Raw genomic sequence first — 17,079 nt, forward strand, 5'->3', positions numbered from 1 at the left:
TGGTTGAGACCAGCCTGGCCAACATGGTGAAACTCTGTCTCTACTAAAAATACAAAAATTAGCCAGGTGCAGTGGTGGGCTCCTGTAATCCCAGCTACTCGGGAGGCTGAGGTGGGAGAATTGCTTGAACCTGGGAGGCGGAGATTGCAGTGAGCTGAGATTGCACTGCTGCACCTGCTTGGGCGACAGATGTCATCTGTCTGTACGTTCACGACATTTACACAAACTGATGAAAAATAATACTCCAGGATACTATTTTCTATTTTGTGCCTATTTGTAAACTTTAAAAAACGTAAAATGACTATCATGGTAGCTTTAAAAAGGAACAGACTTTCTGAATAAAACTGGGATACTATGGATTTTAAAGTTTGAGAGAATCATAAGCCTCTTTTCCTTAGGATTAAATACATGTCACTGAAAAAAATCTGAAATGTGCCCTCCCCCTTAAGACATATATAAATTATATCAGGCTTTTGCATTATAAAACTCATGCCACATGCAAAGTGGTTGTGTTTGAATTTGAAAGCTTTCAGCCTAGACCAGTGATTGCTGCTTCTCAAGTCTCTCTTGGGGTTAGTATTATTAGACCATACATGAGATTTACTATTTGATGAAATGGTTATGTTTTATGTTTTTGGGGTTTCTTAAGCTGTAGGAGACTTTCTGGGGACAGTTAAACATCTAGAAACTGATGAAGGGTAGCAGTGTTCATTAATTACCTCATTTCTGTCTTTATACTTTAAAATCTACCTAGTGAGAGTCAGCAGATGACACGCATCCTGCTGCCCCTCAGTCTGCTCAAATTCCTGGCTACTTGTCCTTTGATACTTTTGCATTTCTCCTGAAGAGTTAAGAAAGCTCTTGGTATAACCTGATGCGTGTTTCAATTAGAGCTTAATACTTAATAGTTCCACTTGGATTCTCCATGGAAACACTTGATAGTTATAGACTTAAAATCTATCCTGGGCTTTCTCTTCTGGGCTAAGCAGCCCTCACCCAGATGCTCCTCGTGTTACTCTTCTTTTTTGGACTCGAACTGATTGCTACGTATCATTGACTAGGATTTAAGTGGTGAGACTTGGGCCTTCTGTGTTGTATTCATTTTGTTTTCATGGTGTCACATGACCATTTTAGAGTAATCCTGCTCTACTCCATCCTACAAAAGTTGGATTGGATGAAATAGAAGGTATGCTCACGACAATGAAAACCTAATTTTTCTTTTGTCAGGCTCAACTCAGTTTCCCTATAACCCTCTGACTATGCGGATGCTAAGCAGTACGCCACCAACGCCGATTGCATGTGCTCCGTCTGCTGTGAACCAAGCAGCTCCTCACCAACAGAACAGGATCTGGGAGCGAGAGCCTGCCCCGCTCCTCTCAGCACAGTACGAGACCTTGTCGGACAGTGATGACTGAACTGCACAAAGTGAGAGGAACAGGGTGCAGGAAAGGGATCTCCAGTTTTTGATGGTTTAATTTTTAGTAGCAGGTCAAAAACCTGCCCTCCTATGACTTATGCCCTGAGACTTTTCAGGACAGCCAGCCCACAGATGATGAAGAAATGATGGAAATTTATTTGGAGAGTCAACAAAACAAAAAACAAAAAACTGCCTTTGATACAGGCAATTCAGTGGAGTGTAATAGTGGAGGGTTGAAATGTAGAGTTTTTAAAAAGTGGACAGTTCCTGTTCTTACATCTGTTTGTAAAGAAAACCATAATGTCTTTAAATCACTCTTCTGTAAATAGATTATCTTTTTGCAGTGTATATCCCCTTGCTGTAGTATCTGGTGTACTTATGTTCAAATCAGCGCATCAACTTTGGGGGTGATTTTTAAAAATCTTTTTGTCTATCTTTTTAACCCTAGCCTTCTAAACAACCTCATACAGCCCAGTTACATAATGTTGGCTGTCACGGGCATTGTACTTTTATCTGATTTTGTTTCCTCTAAATTCAGCTTTCCAGTGATGTTTAAAATCTTGTGGAAATGTTTAGATTTTTAACACAGACCCTGTCATAAAATCTGTACATTAGAGTCAAAAGGTAGAGGTAACAAATTCTGCCATATTGTAAATTTCCAGTGCAGGCTTTAATTTTTTTTTCCATTAGTAGCACTGAAAAAATATTACTGCATGGGTATGTTCTAGTTCAGTTTATAAAGTTTTAAAAGCTTATTTGAGGCATACCTCACTGTTATGCACACTGGTAATTTAACCATGCCCCTAAGTATTCCTTTTCTCCTGCATTTGATGCAGCCCAACAAAGCTTTTGTTTTGAAATAAATTTGACTACCCTGTCCATAGCTATAGTAGATTATTTGTGGTTTAAGGCTCCTGGTGTCTCAGGTTCCAAAGAAAAAGCTTACGTATTTTTCCCTTAGTTTGCTATGATTGGTCAAGTTAAAAGATAATGATCTATGTAGTATTTAGATATGCTTTGTGCTGCATCCTGAAAAACTCATGGTGAACTCAGCCCTTTTCCACATTGCTCCGGATCAGCGCTTACTCTCACTTTGCTTCCTTGGGACAAGAGTTTACTGCTAAATGTTTCATATCACAGATTCTCAAGGTGCAAATAATTTAAAAGATGGAATTCTAAACTAATTACGGTACTAGAGGGCCAGTTTTATCTTTAAGAATTGCTTGCTGAATTTTAAAGTTTTTTTCATACAATTTATCATAGCATTTAAGTACCTTTCCATAACATACAGATACTAACAGTTTTGGGAGAATGCCACTGGCAACTGGAAAGGGGAGAAATAGATCTCTCAGGATGATAAAAATTAGCACTTTACAGACTTTTAAGTAGACCTAAACTTTTAAAGAAAAGTACTCAAAGCTTTTAAGGAAGCAGCTCTATGATTAGCTGCTGACCAAGACCCTCCTATCACTGGTATCTAATCCCTATGTTGGGATGAAGACACAGGCTTAGTACTTTGCCCATGTAGTTAAACTAGTGACAGAGATAGGCCATAAGCCCACATTTGTCTTCAGTGAAATCTTTCATTTCTGTCCCTGTTCCACTCCGGTATACCTGAGGTCTCCAGCATAAACTTTAGATCAGGGTTAGTGCTCAGCATTCCTATTACTTGGAAAGTTGGTATTATTTTTACAATAGGTATACGTAAACACATAAAAATTTCAATATGAATGAGAAACAATGACTAAATGTTCCACTTTACAGTTTTCTGATGGATTTTTTTTGAGGTACTGGTAATATTTTAGAGTTTGTTAATAATTTATATTGCCAACCTACCATAAAAGAGATTATGATGGTATTTTTCTATGACCCTGAGGGTCTTAAGGTATTCGGAGTGAGAATACAGTTGACCCTTGAACAACATGGGTTTGAACTGTGTGGGGCCACTATACATGGATTTTCTTCCACCTCTGCCACCCGAGAGAGCAAGACCAACCCCTTCTCTTCCTCGGCCTACTCAACATGAAGATGATGAGGATGAAGACCTTCATGATGATCTACTTCCACTTAATGAATAGTAAATATATTTTCTCTTCCTTATAATCTTCCTAATAACATTTTCTCTTCTCTAGCTTACTTTATTGTAAGAATATAGCATATAATACATACACAAAATATGTGTCAATCGACTATGTTATCCGTAAGCCTTCCGGTCAACAGTAGACATTAAGTTTTGGCAGAGACAAAGTTAGATGTGGATTTCTGACTACTTAGGGGGTCCATGCCCCTAATTCCTGCATTGTTTGAAGGTCAACTGTATAGTTTCTGAGAACATGTCAGATCAGAGCCTAACTTGTCACTCTTGCAGTTCCACTTGAGGACCTGAAGGTGAGCTGCTGTGAACCACCTACTCTATCCTCATCATGATGCATGTGCGTATTACTTTATTTACCATCACTTGGAGAAGAAATCTCAGAATGAGAGTTAAAATCCAGTAACAGTTCTTGGTTCCAAAAACAAAAAAATGAAAGGACCGAATTCTCACATGGCTTACCTGTGGAGGTTCACCTTATCATGATCTAAGTGGTAAGCACAGCATGGAGCAGTACCTGACAACTTACTGAAGTTCACTGCAAACCAAGGCCTGATATTTGTAGGCTTAGATTTCAGTGCTGTGACACTATATCCTTACACGTGAGTTTTTTTAACCCTCAGAACTAAAGTCTTCCAAGTACGCTTCATAGAAATATTCTGACAGCCAATTTTATAGTGCATATTTATGACTGGAAATTTCATAATGCTTTAATCTTTGTACACTGATTCTATTTTTAAAACTGAAAAACTCCACTGACCATTGGACAGTCCAAAAATTTAGTCATATAATTTTAACCAATTCACTTTTGAATTTGGACCAGTCAGTAAAGGAGATCAGTCCTCCCTTTGCTTCAGTACCTTATTTTACAACAGTGTAAATGAACTGTAATGAGAACACCCACAAGAAGAGACTGTCCTGAAAACTCCTAGTGTTTCCAACAACCGGACCATGAACTTAATTACTGTGGATGATTTAAAATAAATAAATAAAAAAAACTTGCAGTGAAAAACCTTTCAGTAACCCCTGCAAATTGTGAAAAAGTAAAAACATTCTCAATGCAAAAGGTAAGTGATTGACATTAATTTTTTAAAGAAATCACCATATGTTAATACTGGTTTCTACTGACAGTCTGATTTATATTTTATTTCTCTCTCTGAGCTAGACTTGATTAATGGCATTATGTAGGTGGTAAATAATATGAGATTAGACAGAACAAAATTCTAGTTTTAGTCTAATCCCTGAGGATTTGGACCTTAGGTTTCCGGTGTTTTCATTAATTCTTCAGGAAGTTTTTTTTTTGTTTGTTTTGTTTTTTGAGAAATGCAAAGATTACTGGGATACGTACAATATTGTTGTGTAGTCTCATTTATTACGAAAAGATTCTTCCAGTATGTACATACGAACCAAAAATATCAGTTTATCAGTCCCACTCACATCCCACCCACACAGGCATACCAACAGTTTCAGTATTCCTTCATGGTGCCTAGAAAAACTGTCTTTTCCCTTAGGTAAATGGCTCAAGATACATTTGTACAACTGCTGAGGTAAGAGCATCCACCTATGTATCTTTACATACTTTGCGGCAATGTGATAAGCTCTTTTAGCGCAGCAGTCTATTCATTCAAAGTCATCTAATCAAATACCTTCTCCCATGGCTAAGAAAGAATCTCAGTGTTTCCCTACTTCACAGATGAAGATACTGAAATCACAAAAGCAAAAAGGCTAGGACTAAGATCCACGTCAGTAGTTCAACTATACCAGCAGTACACAACAGAATTACAAGAAGTTTTGAAATACACCTGTAGGGCCCTATTCTGACTCAGCCCTGGGTGTGTGTCTTTAAAGAGTACTTGAGGTGACTCAGTTGTGTGACTAAGGCTGGGAAGTAGAGTGCTCAGATAACATCGACAAAAGGTTACATCATTCCTTCTAGCCCACCCCTATTTTTAAGTAGTTTTATATAACCAGATACATATGGTTCACTTTTATTTAAATTCAAATAAAATTTGGGTGCTACATACTGTCACATGCCCAATTCCCACTTTAAAATTTTGTGCTGGATGCTGGTAGGAAACTTACTTTTTCTCTTTTATGCATTAAATTCCACATTGTGCTTCATGAAACAGATTATAAGAAAAACTCACCATAATCCCCCTTTGCCATGAGAAAGGTAATTCTGGTCAGTTTGCCAGATAGTGATAAAGAGAAGAGAGGGCAGGAAATCAGTAGACCACAAACTGATGATAGAAATGCCGGGCTGAATCACCACACCCACAGCCCACAGGAAAGCCAGCCCATATTAATCTACAGTTCTACTTACACCAGCAGGGACAGCACCTAGTCAATATGTTACAACTGAAACCATTACTTCATAGCAGTCCTGAAAGATCATAATCATTGGGAATGAAAGTCATTTTTCCTAATACAAAAATGGCAGTGTATATAACTCGTCCTTCACTAAGGCAAAATTGAGGAAACCTGAATACCAAAAACGACAGATTTAAGCCATTGATTTGGGTGCCACAGAGACAGGAATAATAGCTATTCTTCTGCATTACTAGACATTATTCTCCCTACACAAAAATGGATTTAGAGCTTGACAATTTAAGTCAAAGGTATACTTTTCCTTGACAGCTCAGCCAACTCTTCCCTGATGTGCTGTATAGAAATTTCATCTCTCTTCAGCTCTGCTTGCTTCAGTGCTTCCTGGTAGATCTCTTTTGCTTGTGTATATCGTTCTAAAACAACCCAGAGAGAAGGGATAGTAAGAAAGTGTATGTTTTCAAGGTGATTCTGAAGAGAGAGCACTAATGAGGCTATAGGGATAATTTACTGCGTGCTTATGAAGTGACAGGCTGGTGCTGCCTCATCTCATCCCCATCTGACAGGCTGGAACTCCACTGAATTCTGTGGAATTTCTAACCGTCCTTTCCAGTATATCCTGGGGTCCTCAATTAGCCAAAGATTTCATGAATGGTGGTGGTATGTGTAATACATCTGTCATCCCAGGTTTCTGAAAATAAGGGACTATCATCGCAAAGTTTTCTGCAGCTTGATGATATTTGACACGCTAGTGCAGGACTGTAGAGGTTTTGTGAATTGAGCACAATCGTACTTCAACCTAATACCTCAGTTTTTTCCTGCCATTATTCAACCAGCCTTTTAATGTATGAATTTCTTCATTGGCCCTTGCCTTCCCTACACACCATTTCACAAATTTACCAATTCAGTGACATCCCTCCCTTAAAGCAAGTCAGTTAAGTTTCCATTGCTACCTACCTCTGTGCATCAAAACTGCAGCTAGATTACTGAGTACCATGTGTAGCTCAGGATGATTGATCTGTCTTGCCAGATCTGATGCCCTTTGCATATAAATATAGGCCTCATCAAAGCGGCCCTGTGCATCCAGGGTAGTAGCCAGGTCACTCATCAGCACAATCGTCTATATGTAAAAGAAAAAACGTTTTTTCTTTAAAAACATGCCTGCATAGAATGTTAATGTGGAGTTCATCCAACTGTGAATATGTAAGATTTAATCTTTCCTAGCATTCCATAAAAGATGAGAGATGTCAGCCTTTAACAAATTTGTGGGCATTTGTTAATCACATTGTACAGTGGACAATGTTAGTTTGACCTTTTGAGAAGGAAATTAGGGAACGGATATACCTTATTCCAACTAATTACCCAATTAGAAGTACCAAATAAAAAACAACAGCAAGAAGCTATATATATGATCCCAGTTAAGGCTGAGCAACTTTGAGAAGCCAGCCCCTTATGGTTTGTTTGCCTCTGGAGCTCCACTGTATTAAGCTGTTCCTGCTGATAACCCTGAGGCTCATCAAAAACAAGAAGTGCAGAATCTATTTAGGAGGATGCCCAGTAAGAGTTTTTTCAATCTGGCTACTATAAGAGGTAGATTTCCATACCTTCTTCCCCACTGATGCCATGCTTTAAGCCCCCTGACACTAGTACTTGGAGATCTGAATTCTGTGCTTGCTTGCTTATTATTCCTCACTCCATTAGGAGACTCTTCATAATAAGTCTTAAATCCCTTTCATGGAGATAATTCATAGCTCAACTTCCCTTTTCTTCCAAAACGTATTACTTACCCTATCCACATACCCCAGCCTTGGGACACATTCAGTTAAAGTTGTCATACATTGGGAGTAGCAAGCATTCATAGCCAAAGCGATGCACTCCTTACATCTAAGAACTTATTTTGATGGAGGAGAGACCCAAAAAGATGATGATTTCAATTCAATGTGTTTAGTGTTCTAACACAGAGCTTTACACATTATACTTAAATTCTATAATAGCCAATGATTTAAAAGTGTTTTTAATGTGGTCCCTGATTCTTTCCCTCACCTCCTGCCATTTTAACTGGGAGGCAAGGAAGGCAAGGATATTCGTGTATTAAAATGTTCCTCATAAAGATTCTAATGGGGGTATATACAGACCCCACTCTGAAATACTGTGCTGTGTCCTTTGAAGCCTGACCAGTCCTGCCTTGTAGAAAGGTTGCTCTGTTGTGCAAACCATGGCTCATGCACATGTTCTGGACAGACCTAGTAACTGATAACTAGTCCCAAATCTTTTCTGAAACAAGTGGTTGGGGTGAGGGTACTGGTGGTAAGAAAATGAGTAGACTGGGGAGCAAGAAGGATCTAGGACCATCTGCTGATTCTGTTCTCAATGAGTGTGACATTTCACACCCGTCAATTTGAAATCTTTGTTTTATATTCCCTCTTCTATGTTTTCCTCCCTTACCTGTGGGTGTCTTTCTCCTTGTATTTCTTCAGAAATCTGCAGAGCTTTTTCATACATCCTTTGTGCCTGTGATGGCTGCTTGGAGAACAGAAGGTAGCGAGCACAGGCGTCTAAGCACATGCCCAGGAGGAGGTGGGTATTGGCTTTCTCTTCCACTAAGGAGAGAAGAGGAATCAGCAAGTCTACCCAAATCGTTGTTACCAGGACCCACAAATATGTCAGCAGACTGGGACCCACATGTCACTTAGGGAACAATGTAGGTGGATTAACATCCAGTTAAATGACATATTCCAGACTAGCTGGAATCATGGAACTTCACCCTACATTTTAAGCAGATTAAGAGTCCACACATCAATTAAAATGTGGAATGTTATTTTTAGTTTGAAACAATATTCAGCAGAAACAAATGAAGATAAAGAAGAATGAGTTAACAACAAAAAGTCTAAGGCCAATGAAAAATCTGCAGGGTATAAGAAAAGCAATGCAGTAAGAAAACAGAACACTCAAAATCCTGAAGTACAAAGTGACAAGCCGAATTTAAAGAATGCAAGGTAAAATTTTAAAAAGCTAATCCATTCAGAAAAGAAGAAAGCTTACAATGACACAGCATCTCTCAACACATTCAAAAATTGACTAAACACCTAATGCCACATTAAAAGAAATGGAAAACATGGATCTAGAGCACAGTAACCTATATCAACCTGGATAAGACTTCTAAAAGATGATATAAATAATGCAGAAATGGTCATAAGCAAGATTATATGGAAGTTCTGCAAACACTCAGCAGAAGGTTAAGTTCACACAGTAAAAGACTAGAAAAAGAGGTTACCTTAGATAATCTTAGATCTAACAAATTAGTAGACACCCAAGTTAATATGTTCAGTTGGGTTTATTTACCAGCAAAGCTGTTGTTCATATCAAACCCTTTTCCTTCCATGTTTTCAGTTTTCGGAAATCTGACAAGTGGCATACAGAGTTTAAGGAAGACTATGTTACTAAAATGAGACTTTTCTTTTTTAATACCTTCCCATTTAGAAAAAAAAGTACAGCTTATTTCTATCACTTAATTTTACATAAATATGCTCTTTGAGACTGAGCAAATCTGCTTTTCAATGTGAAAATAAATATTAAAAGTGTTCTTGGAGTTATTTCTATACAGAACTAACACCAGAATCATCTGAATCATCAGACTCATCTATTTTGGAAAAATCGGATTCATCAAATGAATCTTCAACATCTGTTCAAGAAGGATGTTAACATCACGCACAGGCATGCTATGTTTTCTAGGATTTGACAATTTTCAGCGATCAAGAATTACTGTATTTTGTATATGGAAATACCACTACTAAAAACAGAATGCTATAATTAGAATGATGTCTTTTGTTTCCAAAGTTGATATACTAGAGTGATGTGAAAATGGTAAAAGCGAGATATTTTGTGGCAATGATTAAAAAAGATGTTCAGTAGTATAACAAAAGTACAAGAATAAAGTGACAAACAATTCTAGTGGAAAATTGTTACCCCTGTTCTCACTAAGTAGTGGAGTGGAAGCAAAAGCAGTAAAGCTTTTTAGAGAAAACAATTAATGAGGTACAGTTTAGCTACTTAAAATTCATAGCACATTCTGACCACAATAAAAATGAAAACGCTTTTTGAAAAGCAAACTTTTCTAAAAATAAATATTACCTAACTTTTAGAAAACACAAAACCTTTAACTGCCAACAGAAAATTTCATGGATTTAATAAAGTTCCCCCAAAGAGTTCCTTTTCTAGTAATTTACTTAAACATGGTTGTTTGAAATATTAATGTAAAAATTGCTAGAAGTTAGACAAGAAAAAAGGTAGTTTAATAACTGAGAAATATATTGGAATTGTTTATACAGAGCTCCTAAAAGATCATTTGAAACTGAGGCATATTTACTTCTTCAAACATGATTCTCTTTCATAAATTACTTCTGCTCACAGAAAAAGATATACTATTACCTATAGTCAGTCCATGAAGCAAACAGGATTCACTATATAATTTTTTACTCAAAATATTATCAAACGGAACAATCATATATATTAAGGAGATGGCCAAACAGCATTTATTCCAAGAATGTAAGAATGGCTCAACATACTTAATGTATCAAGAGTATCAAACTAGGTTTACATAAATATAGACTAAAAGGGAATTTGATAAAGTACTGGAGCAATTATATGCATTTATTAACAGTAGCAAAACAGCATCTCTGAATTTACAAAAACTTGAGCATAGATCTCTAACTCTCCCATACCACCTCACTATCAATAGCAATATACGAAGTCTACAAGGGTTTTTGAAACTAGATATTTGTTGCCCAAATTCCAGGAATACCCTGAAATTTCTGCTAAACTAAATCTCTTATTTGTCAACTGACTAGCACTTCCTGATTAGTCTTAATGGTTTTCGTGGAGGAAATAAAGCAGGATCTAACCTAACACTATACATGAAACCCATCTGCTTCAAACACCTAGAAATCTTAGAAAAAATACAACACACATTCTTTGCATGCACAGCTGAGCTCCCAAGAGAAGGAAACCCCCAAAGCCAGAAATCAGGAGTAACCCAAAGTGAGATGACACAGCAAAAGCCCAGTTTTTGTTGGTTTTGTAGGATAGTTTGAGTGTCTCTGTAATCCAAGAATTAAAGCTGTGGACTTGTACTAAACAGAAAACGCAATCTGAAGCCAATGCATAAAATCACGATAATTACCATTAAGACCGCAACCCCAGGAAAAGAATATGTGAAAAAACTGCACCACTCCATCCTTCACTCCCCCAACCCCCCAACCACAGGCACAGGGAGACGACAAGGAGGCTTGAATGGCCAAGTCTGGGATCTAGATGAGAAAAATGACAACCATGTAAATTTGATATCTAATTTATAACATCCATTTAGGCCAGGAGCTGAGTGCCTGGAAGACACAAAACTACTCTGAAATCTCATTGCATAGCTAAAACTTTGCTGAAGATGAATGTATAATCCAATATTAGTAAACATGACAATTCATCATAAATGAGAATCAGCAGACAGTAAAAAAGCAGGCCTCATCCTCAAGAATTACAGAAAATCAGAACTCCAGTAGTTCTCTTTACTTCTAGTAAGTCAAGCATATTCCACCTCAGTCTTATACCTGTAATTGCCCTTTGCCTGTAATTTTCTTCCCTCAAATAGCCACTTGGCCTATTCTCTCCCATTCACCAGGTTTTCTTACTAACAAGGCCTTCCCTACTCCCTCTATAAGACCGCATACTGCCCCAACATATTCCTGGTATACATATCCCTTCATAAATATCTACATAGCACTTAATTCATCTTTGTACACACCAACTTGCTGGATAGTGCTTACTATGCATCTTTCCCCCACCAGAAATGTGGCTCCATGAGGCAGTGACTTTGTCTTATTTATATCTGTATCTCAGCACCTAGCAGCATATCTAGCATGTAATGGGCACTCAAGTATTTCTGACTGAATCACTGAATGAATGAACAAATAAAAGAAATTAAACACATAACAGGGCTGGGCGTGGTAGCTTACACCTGCAATCCTGTGGTTTGGGAGGCTGAGGCAGAAGGACCACTTTAGCCCAGGAGGTCAAGACCAACCTGGGTAACAGCACAACCTCATCTCTACCAAAAATAAAAGAAAAAAAAATCAGCCAGACACGTTGCCACGTGCCTGTAGTCCTAACTCTTTTGGAGGCTGAGGTGGGAGGATCTTGAGATCAGGAGTTTGAGGCAGCAGTGAGCTGTGATGGTGTCACTGCACTCATTCCAGCCTGGGCAACAAAGGAAGACCCTGTCTCTTGGGAAAAAACCCATAAAGGTACTGAACTCAATAGGGAAAAATAACGAAACTAAAACTTAATTATAATTACAGATCTAAACATTAGCACCCCATGAATCTATGAAAACTCAATACAGAGATGTCACTACAAATTAAGACGTAAGAAGTACAAACTATGAAGGTAAATATCAAGATTCTGTTAAGATCCAAATTTTTAAACTATGCCAAATGCCCTAATGTGAAAAGACAAGCTACAAGGAGACATGTAACCCACAAAAATATAAAATGACTGAATACGTAACTCTTACAAATCATTAAGAAAGACAACCCCTCAAAAAAATAAGCAAAGGATATGAAGAGCTAATTTTCAGAGCAGGTAATCTGGATAGCCAATAAATACATAAAAAGATATTCTATTTTACCAGTAATCAGAAACATAGTAAAGCCACAATGAAATTTCTTTTCAAATCCAGCAATTATAAAAAAAAAATCTGATAACAAAGATATACAGAAAGCATCAAGAACACTAATATACTGCTAGTCAAAATGTAAATGTAAAACCACTTTGATAAGCAATTTGGTTTTTGCTCCTGTTGTTTTTGAGACAGAGTCTTGCTCTGTTGCCTAGGCTGGAGTGATCTCAGCTCACTGCAACCTCTACCTTTCTAGGTTTAGGTGATTCTTGTGCCTCAGCCTCCCAAGTAGTTGGGATTACAGGTACCCACCAACACACCAGGCTAATTTTTGTATTATTATTATTTTTTAAGTAAAGATGGGTTTTCACCATGTTGGCCAGGCTGGTCTCCAACTTCTGAACTCAAGTGTTCTGCCCGCCTCAGCCTCCCAAAGTGCTGGGATTACAGGCATGAGCCACTGTGCCAAGCCTGAGAAGCAGTTTGGTATATGCACCCCGACAACTCCACTTTTATATATATATTCTAGGAAATATCTTACAGGTGTGCACAAAGACACAGGTCCAAAAATGTTCAATGAAGTATGACTTTTAATAGCAAAACATATAGAATAACCCAACAGGTCCGTCAATAGAACTGTGGTATACTTCTACAATGGAATCTATACCATGGTTGTACTGAGGAAATGGCCACCTTTAGCTTGTACCATCCCTTGTGAGAAAAGAAAAAACGTTCAACTTACCCCTCACACCAGTGGATTAATTAGAAGAAGTCACCCTTTAAAGACAGATGCAACTCAGCAAACATGCAGTTTGGCAAACAGGGACTGTGCTGAGAAAACTGCTTTATATCAGCCTGATGTATCTCAACAACAAAATGTTGAGTGACAAAAGCAAACTACAGAAACTACTGTACAGTATGATACCATTCATATTGTTTAAAAATATATTAGCCCTATTGTATATTTTTGTTTTTGAGATAAGAGTCTTTGCTCTGTCACCAAGGCTGGAGTGCAGTGGCGCAATCTCAGCTGACTGCAACCTCTGCCCGGGTTCAAGTGCTTCTCCTGCCTCAGGCTCCCGAGTAGCTAGAATTACAGGTACTTACCGCCATGCCAGGCTTTTTTTTTTTTTTTTTTTTTTTTGATATGGAGGATTTACCAAATACCTTTATACTTTCAGCCTTGGCCAAATTTCAGTATTTTACCATATTTGCTTTGGAACACACACACACACACACACACACACACACACACACACACACACAGACACACGTACACACGTTTAAACCCCTGTATACCCCTCTGTGCATAGGGGTAGCTACTATCCTGACACACACACACACACACACACACACACACACGTACACACGTTTAAACCCCTGTATACCCCTCTGTGCATAGGGGTAGCTACTATCCTGAATTTGGTCTTGTTTGCCTACTTATTGCTCTTGTATATATCAATCAATAAACAATATACTGCTGGGTATGGTGGCTCACACCTGTAATCCCAGCACTTTGGGAGGCTGAGGCAGGCAGATCATGAGGTCAGAAGATCAAGGCCATCCTGGCCAACATGGTGAAACTCCGTCTCTACTAAAAATACAAAAATTAGCTGGGCGTGGTGGCATGCACCTGTAGTCCCTTCCAGCTGCTAGGGAGGCTGAGGTAGAAGAATCGCTTGAACCCAGGAGGCAGAGGTGGCAGTGAGCCAAGATTTCGCCACTGCACTCCAGCCTGGGTGACACAGTGAGACCCTATCTCAAAAAACAAAAAACAAAAATCAGAAGAAAAGCACAGAAGTTACTTTTCTTCTTTTTTTTTTTTCCTTTTTGAGATGGAGTCTCACTCTGTCTGGCACCACCTCGACTCACTGCAATCACCACACCCCGGATCCAAGGGATTCTCTTGCCTTAGCCTCCCAAGTAGCTGGGGTTACAGGTGCCTGCCACCGTGCCTGGCTAATTTTTGTATTTTTAGTAGAGATGGTCTTGAACTCCTGGTCTCATGATCTGCCTGCCTCAGCCTCCCAAAGTGCTGGGGTTACAGGCGTGAGCCACCACAGCCGGTCCAGAACTGACTTTTCTTAATAATAAATGGGTAATGTGGAATATAAACTGAAAAACCTCCCAAAATATAGATAAAAAAACTGATGGAAGAGGGGATAATGTGAAGGATAGAGAAGAGAAAGGTCAACATTCAGGTAAATGACATTCCAGACAAAGAGGCCAGAGCATGTGGAACAGAAGCGCTGAGCCAGGTCAGACTACAAAGCTCCAGAGAACTGGATGCTAAAATTGAAGGTTCACTAAGTAAGCTTCATAAACAAACAACTCCCTAACTTCAAAATAAACGACTTAAAAAGCAAGGCAAATATGCAGACTTTAGAATTCTCCTCTGCAATAAATTCCACTAAGTCTAAAATTCCAGATCACAAAGAAAAAACAAGTGAGGAAAAGGGAAAGGCAGGACAATGTTAAAATGTAGTCAGGTCATTTTAGAGAAGTAACTGAAAACAGTATTTTTTCCTCTGAGTCAAATATGTCTAAGAGATGTTTAGGTCACTCCTTATAGAACTGAAAATCATATGTACACCTTCCATACAAAATACAAATATAGATCCATGAGGGAAAAGTTCCTATAAGAGGAACAAAAATGGAAAGCACTTTTTAAAATGCAATAATTAGACCAATTATCCCTTTTAATACTAATTTTTAAAAGGCTTTCAGATTCTATATCACAAGACAATCATACTCAGGTTTTTTAAAAATCCAACCATAGCCTTCTACAAAAGACATACTGAGGCTGGGCGTGGTGGCTCATGCCTGTAATCCCAGCACTGCGGGAGGCCAGGCAGGGCAGATAGCCTGAGGTCAGGAGTTCCAGACCAGCCTAACCAACAGGGAGAAACCCCGTGTGTACTAAAAAATATTAGCCAGGTATGGTGGCGGATACCTGTAATCCCAGCTACTCAGGAGGCTGAGACAGGAGAATCACTTGAACCCAGGAGGCAGAAGTTTCAGTGCGCCAAGATGGTGCCACTGCACTACAGCCTGGGCAAGAAGAGTGACACTTGTTCTCAAAAAAAAAGGCAATGTCAAGATACATACACGGAAAAAGAAAACCACACACACTGAAAAATGACTCAGAAAAGGCTGGGTGTGGTGGCTCACGCCTGTAAACCCAACACTTTGGGAGGCTGAGGCGGGCGGATCACAAGGTCAGGAGTTCAAGACCAGGCTGGCCAACGTGGTGAAACCCCATCTCTACTAAAAAAAAAAAAAATACAAAAATCAGCTGGGCATGGTGGCTCATGCCTGTAATCCCAGCTGAGGTAGGAGAACTGCTTGAACCAGGACCTGGGAGGCGAAGGTTGCAGTGAGCTGAGATCACGTCATTGCACCCCAGCCTGGGCTACAGAGCAAGACTCCATCTCAAAAAAATAAAATAAAATAAAAGACTCAGAAAAGTTTTAGGGTAAGATATAGCAGATAATATAAAACTGGAATTTGTAACAAATACCTTAAATAGGAAAAAAGGAATCATTTTCCTGATGAAAGGATAATTCATAACAGAGATATACATCTGGGACTGTCTAAACAGAGCACAGAAACATGTATAAAGAAAAAAGATTTTAAAAAATTTATCGGCTGGGCACAATAGTTCAGGCCTGTAATCCTAGCAGTTTGGGAGGCTGCTGGGATTACAGTTTGGGAGGCTGAGGCAGGCAGATCACCTGAGGTCAGGATTTCAGGAACAGCCTGGCAATTATGGTGAAACCTCATCTCTAATAAAAATACAAAAAACTGGCCAGGCGCAGTAGCTCACACCTGTAATCCCAGCATTTTGGGAAGCCGAGGTGGGCAGATCACCTGAGGTCAGGAGTTTGAGACTAGACACCTTGTCTCAACTAAAGATACAAAACTTAGCTGGATGTGGTGGTATGTGCCTGCAATCCCAGCTACTTGGGAGGCTGAGGCACAAGAATTGCTTGAACCTGGGAGGTAGGGGTTGCAATGAGCCAGAATCATGCCACTGCACTCCAGCCTGGGCAACAGACAGACTATCTCAAAAAAAAAAAAAAAAAAAAAAAAAAAGTCCATGCCCGCCTGGCACAGACCTGGGACTACAGCTACTTGGGAGGCTGAGGCAGGAGAATGGCTTGAACCTGGGAGGCAGAGGAGCCGAGATCATGCCACTGCACTCCAGCCTGGATGACAGGGTGAGAATCCGTCTCAAGGGAAAAAAAAATATCTAGAACAACTAGACAAAATCAGTAAGGACACAAAAAACTTGAAAAACACTATAAACCAATTAAACCTAACAGACATTCATAGAAAACTCCAACAGAATACACACAATTCTCAAATGCACATGCAACATTCTCCAGGATAAGCCATATGTGAGGCCATAAAACATCTCAATAAATAAAATCATGCAGTTGTTCTATGAATACAATGGAATGAAACTGGATCCAACAGAAGGAAATTTGAGAAATTCACTAATATGTGAAAATTAATCAATATACTCCTAAATATCCAAAGGGTCAAAGAAGAAATCACAAAAAAAAAAAAAAAAAA

At 38.8% G+C, this 17,079-nt stretch overlaps 2 protein-coding genes across 22 annotated transcripts in view; one reads left to right on the forward strand and one right to left on the reverse strand.

Moving 5' to 3' along the window:
- NCOR1 (nuclear receptor corepressor 1) overlaps positions 1-3,934 on the forward strand; it is a 183,766-nt gene extending 179,832 nt beyond the window's left edge. For 11 of the 19 annotated variants that reach the window (XM_032280184.1, XM_032280188.1, XM_032280193.1 and 8 more), the window contains one exon: positions 1,228-1,774. In XM_032280184.1, the coding sequence (XP_032136075.1) occupies positions 1,228-1,415 (188 nt within the window). In that variant the 3' untranslated portion in view covers positions 1,416-1,774. Of the gene's footprint in view, positions 1-1,227 lie in introns of all 19 variants that reach the window. The other 8 variants (XM_032280179.1, XM_032280187.1, XM_032280196.1 and 5 more) reach the window with 3 other exon arrangements.
- Positions 3,935-4,859: 925 nt separating this feature from the next.
- TTC19 (tetratricopeptide repeat domain 19) overlaps positions 4,860-17,079 on the reverse strand; it is a 29,033-nt gene continuing 16,813 nt past the window's right edge. For 2 of the 3 annotated variants that reach the window (XM_032280199.1, XM_032280200.1), the window contains exons 8-10: positions 8,280-8,434; positions 6,792-6,954; positions 4,860-6,250 (exon numbers count right to left, since the gene is read on the reverse strand). In XM_032280199.1, the coding sequence (XP_032136090.1) occupies positions 6,117-6,250; positions 6,792-6,954; positions 8,280-8,434 (452 nt within the window). In that variant the 3' untranslated portion in view covers positions 4,860-6,116. Of the gene's footprint in view, positions 6,251-6,345; positions 6,526-6,791; positions 6,955-8,279; positions 8,435-17,079 lie in introns of all 3 variants that reach the window. The other variant, XR_004269622.1, reaches the window with a different exon arrangement.

Source organism: Sapajus apella, unplaced genomic scaffold (assembly GCF_009761245.1).
Source record: "Sapajus apella isolate SASKATOON/1434 unplaced genomic scaffold, GSC_monkey_1.0 scaffold12, whole genome shotgun sequence".
NCBI lineage: Eukaryota > Metazoa > Chordata > Mammalia > Primates > Cebidae > Sapajus > Sapajus apella.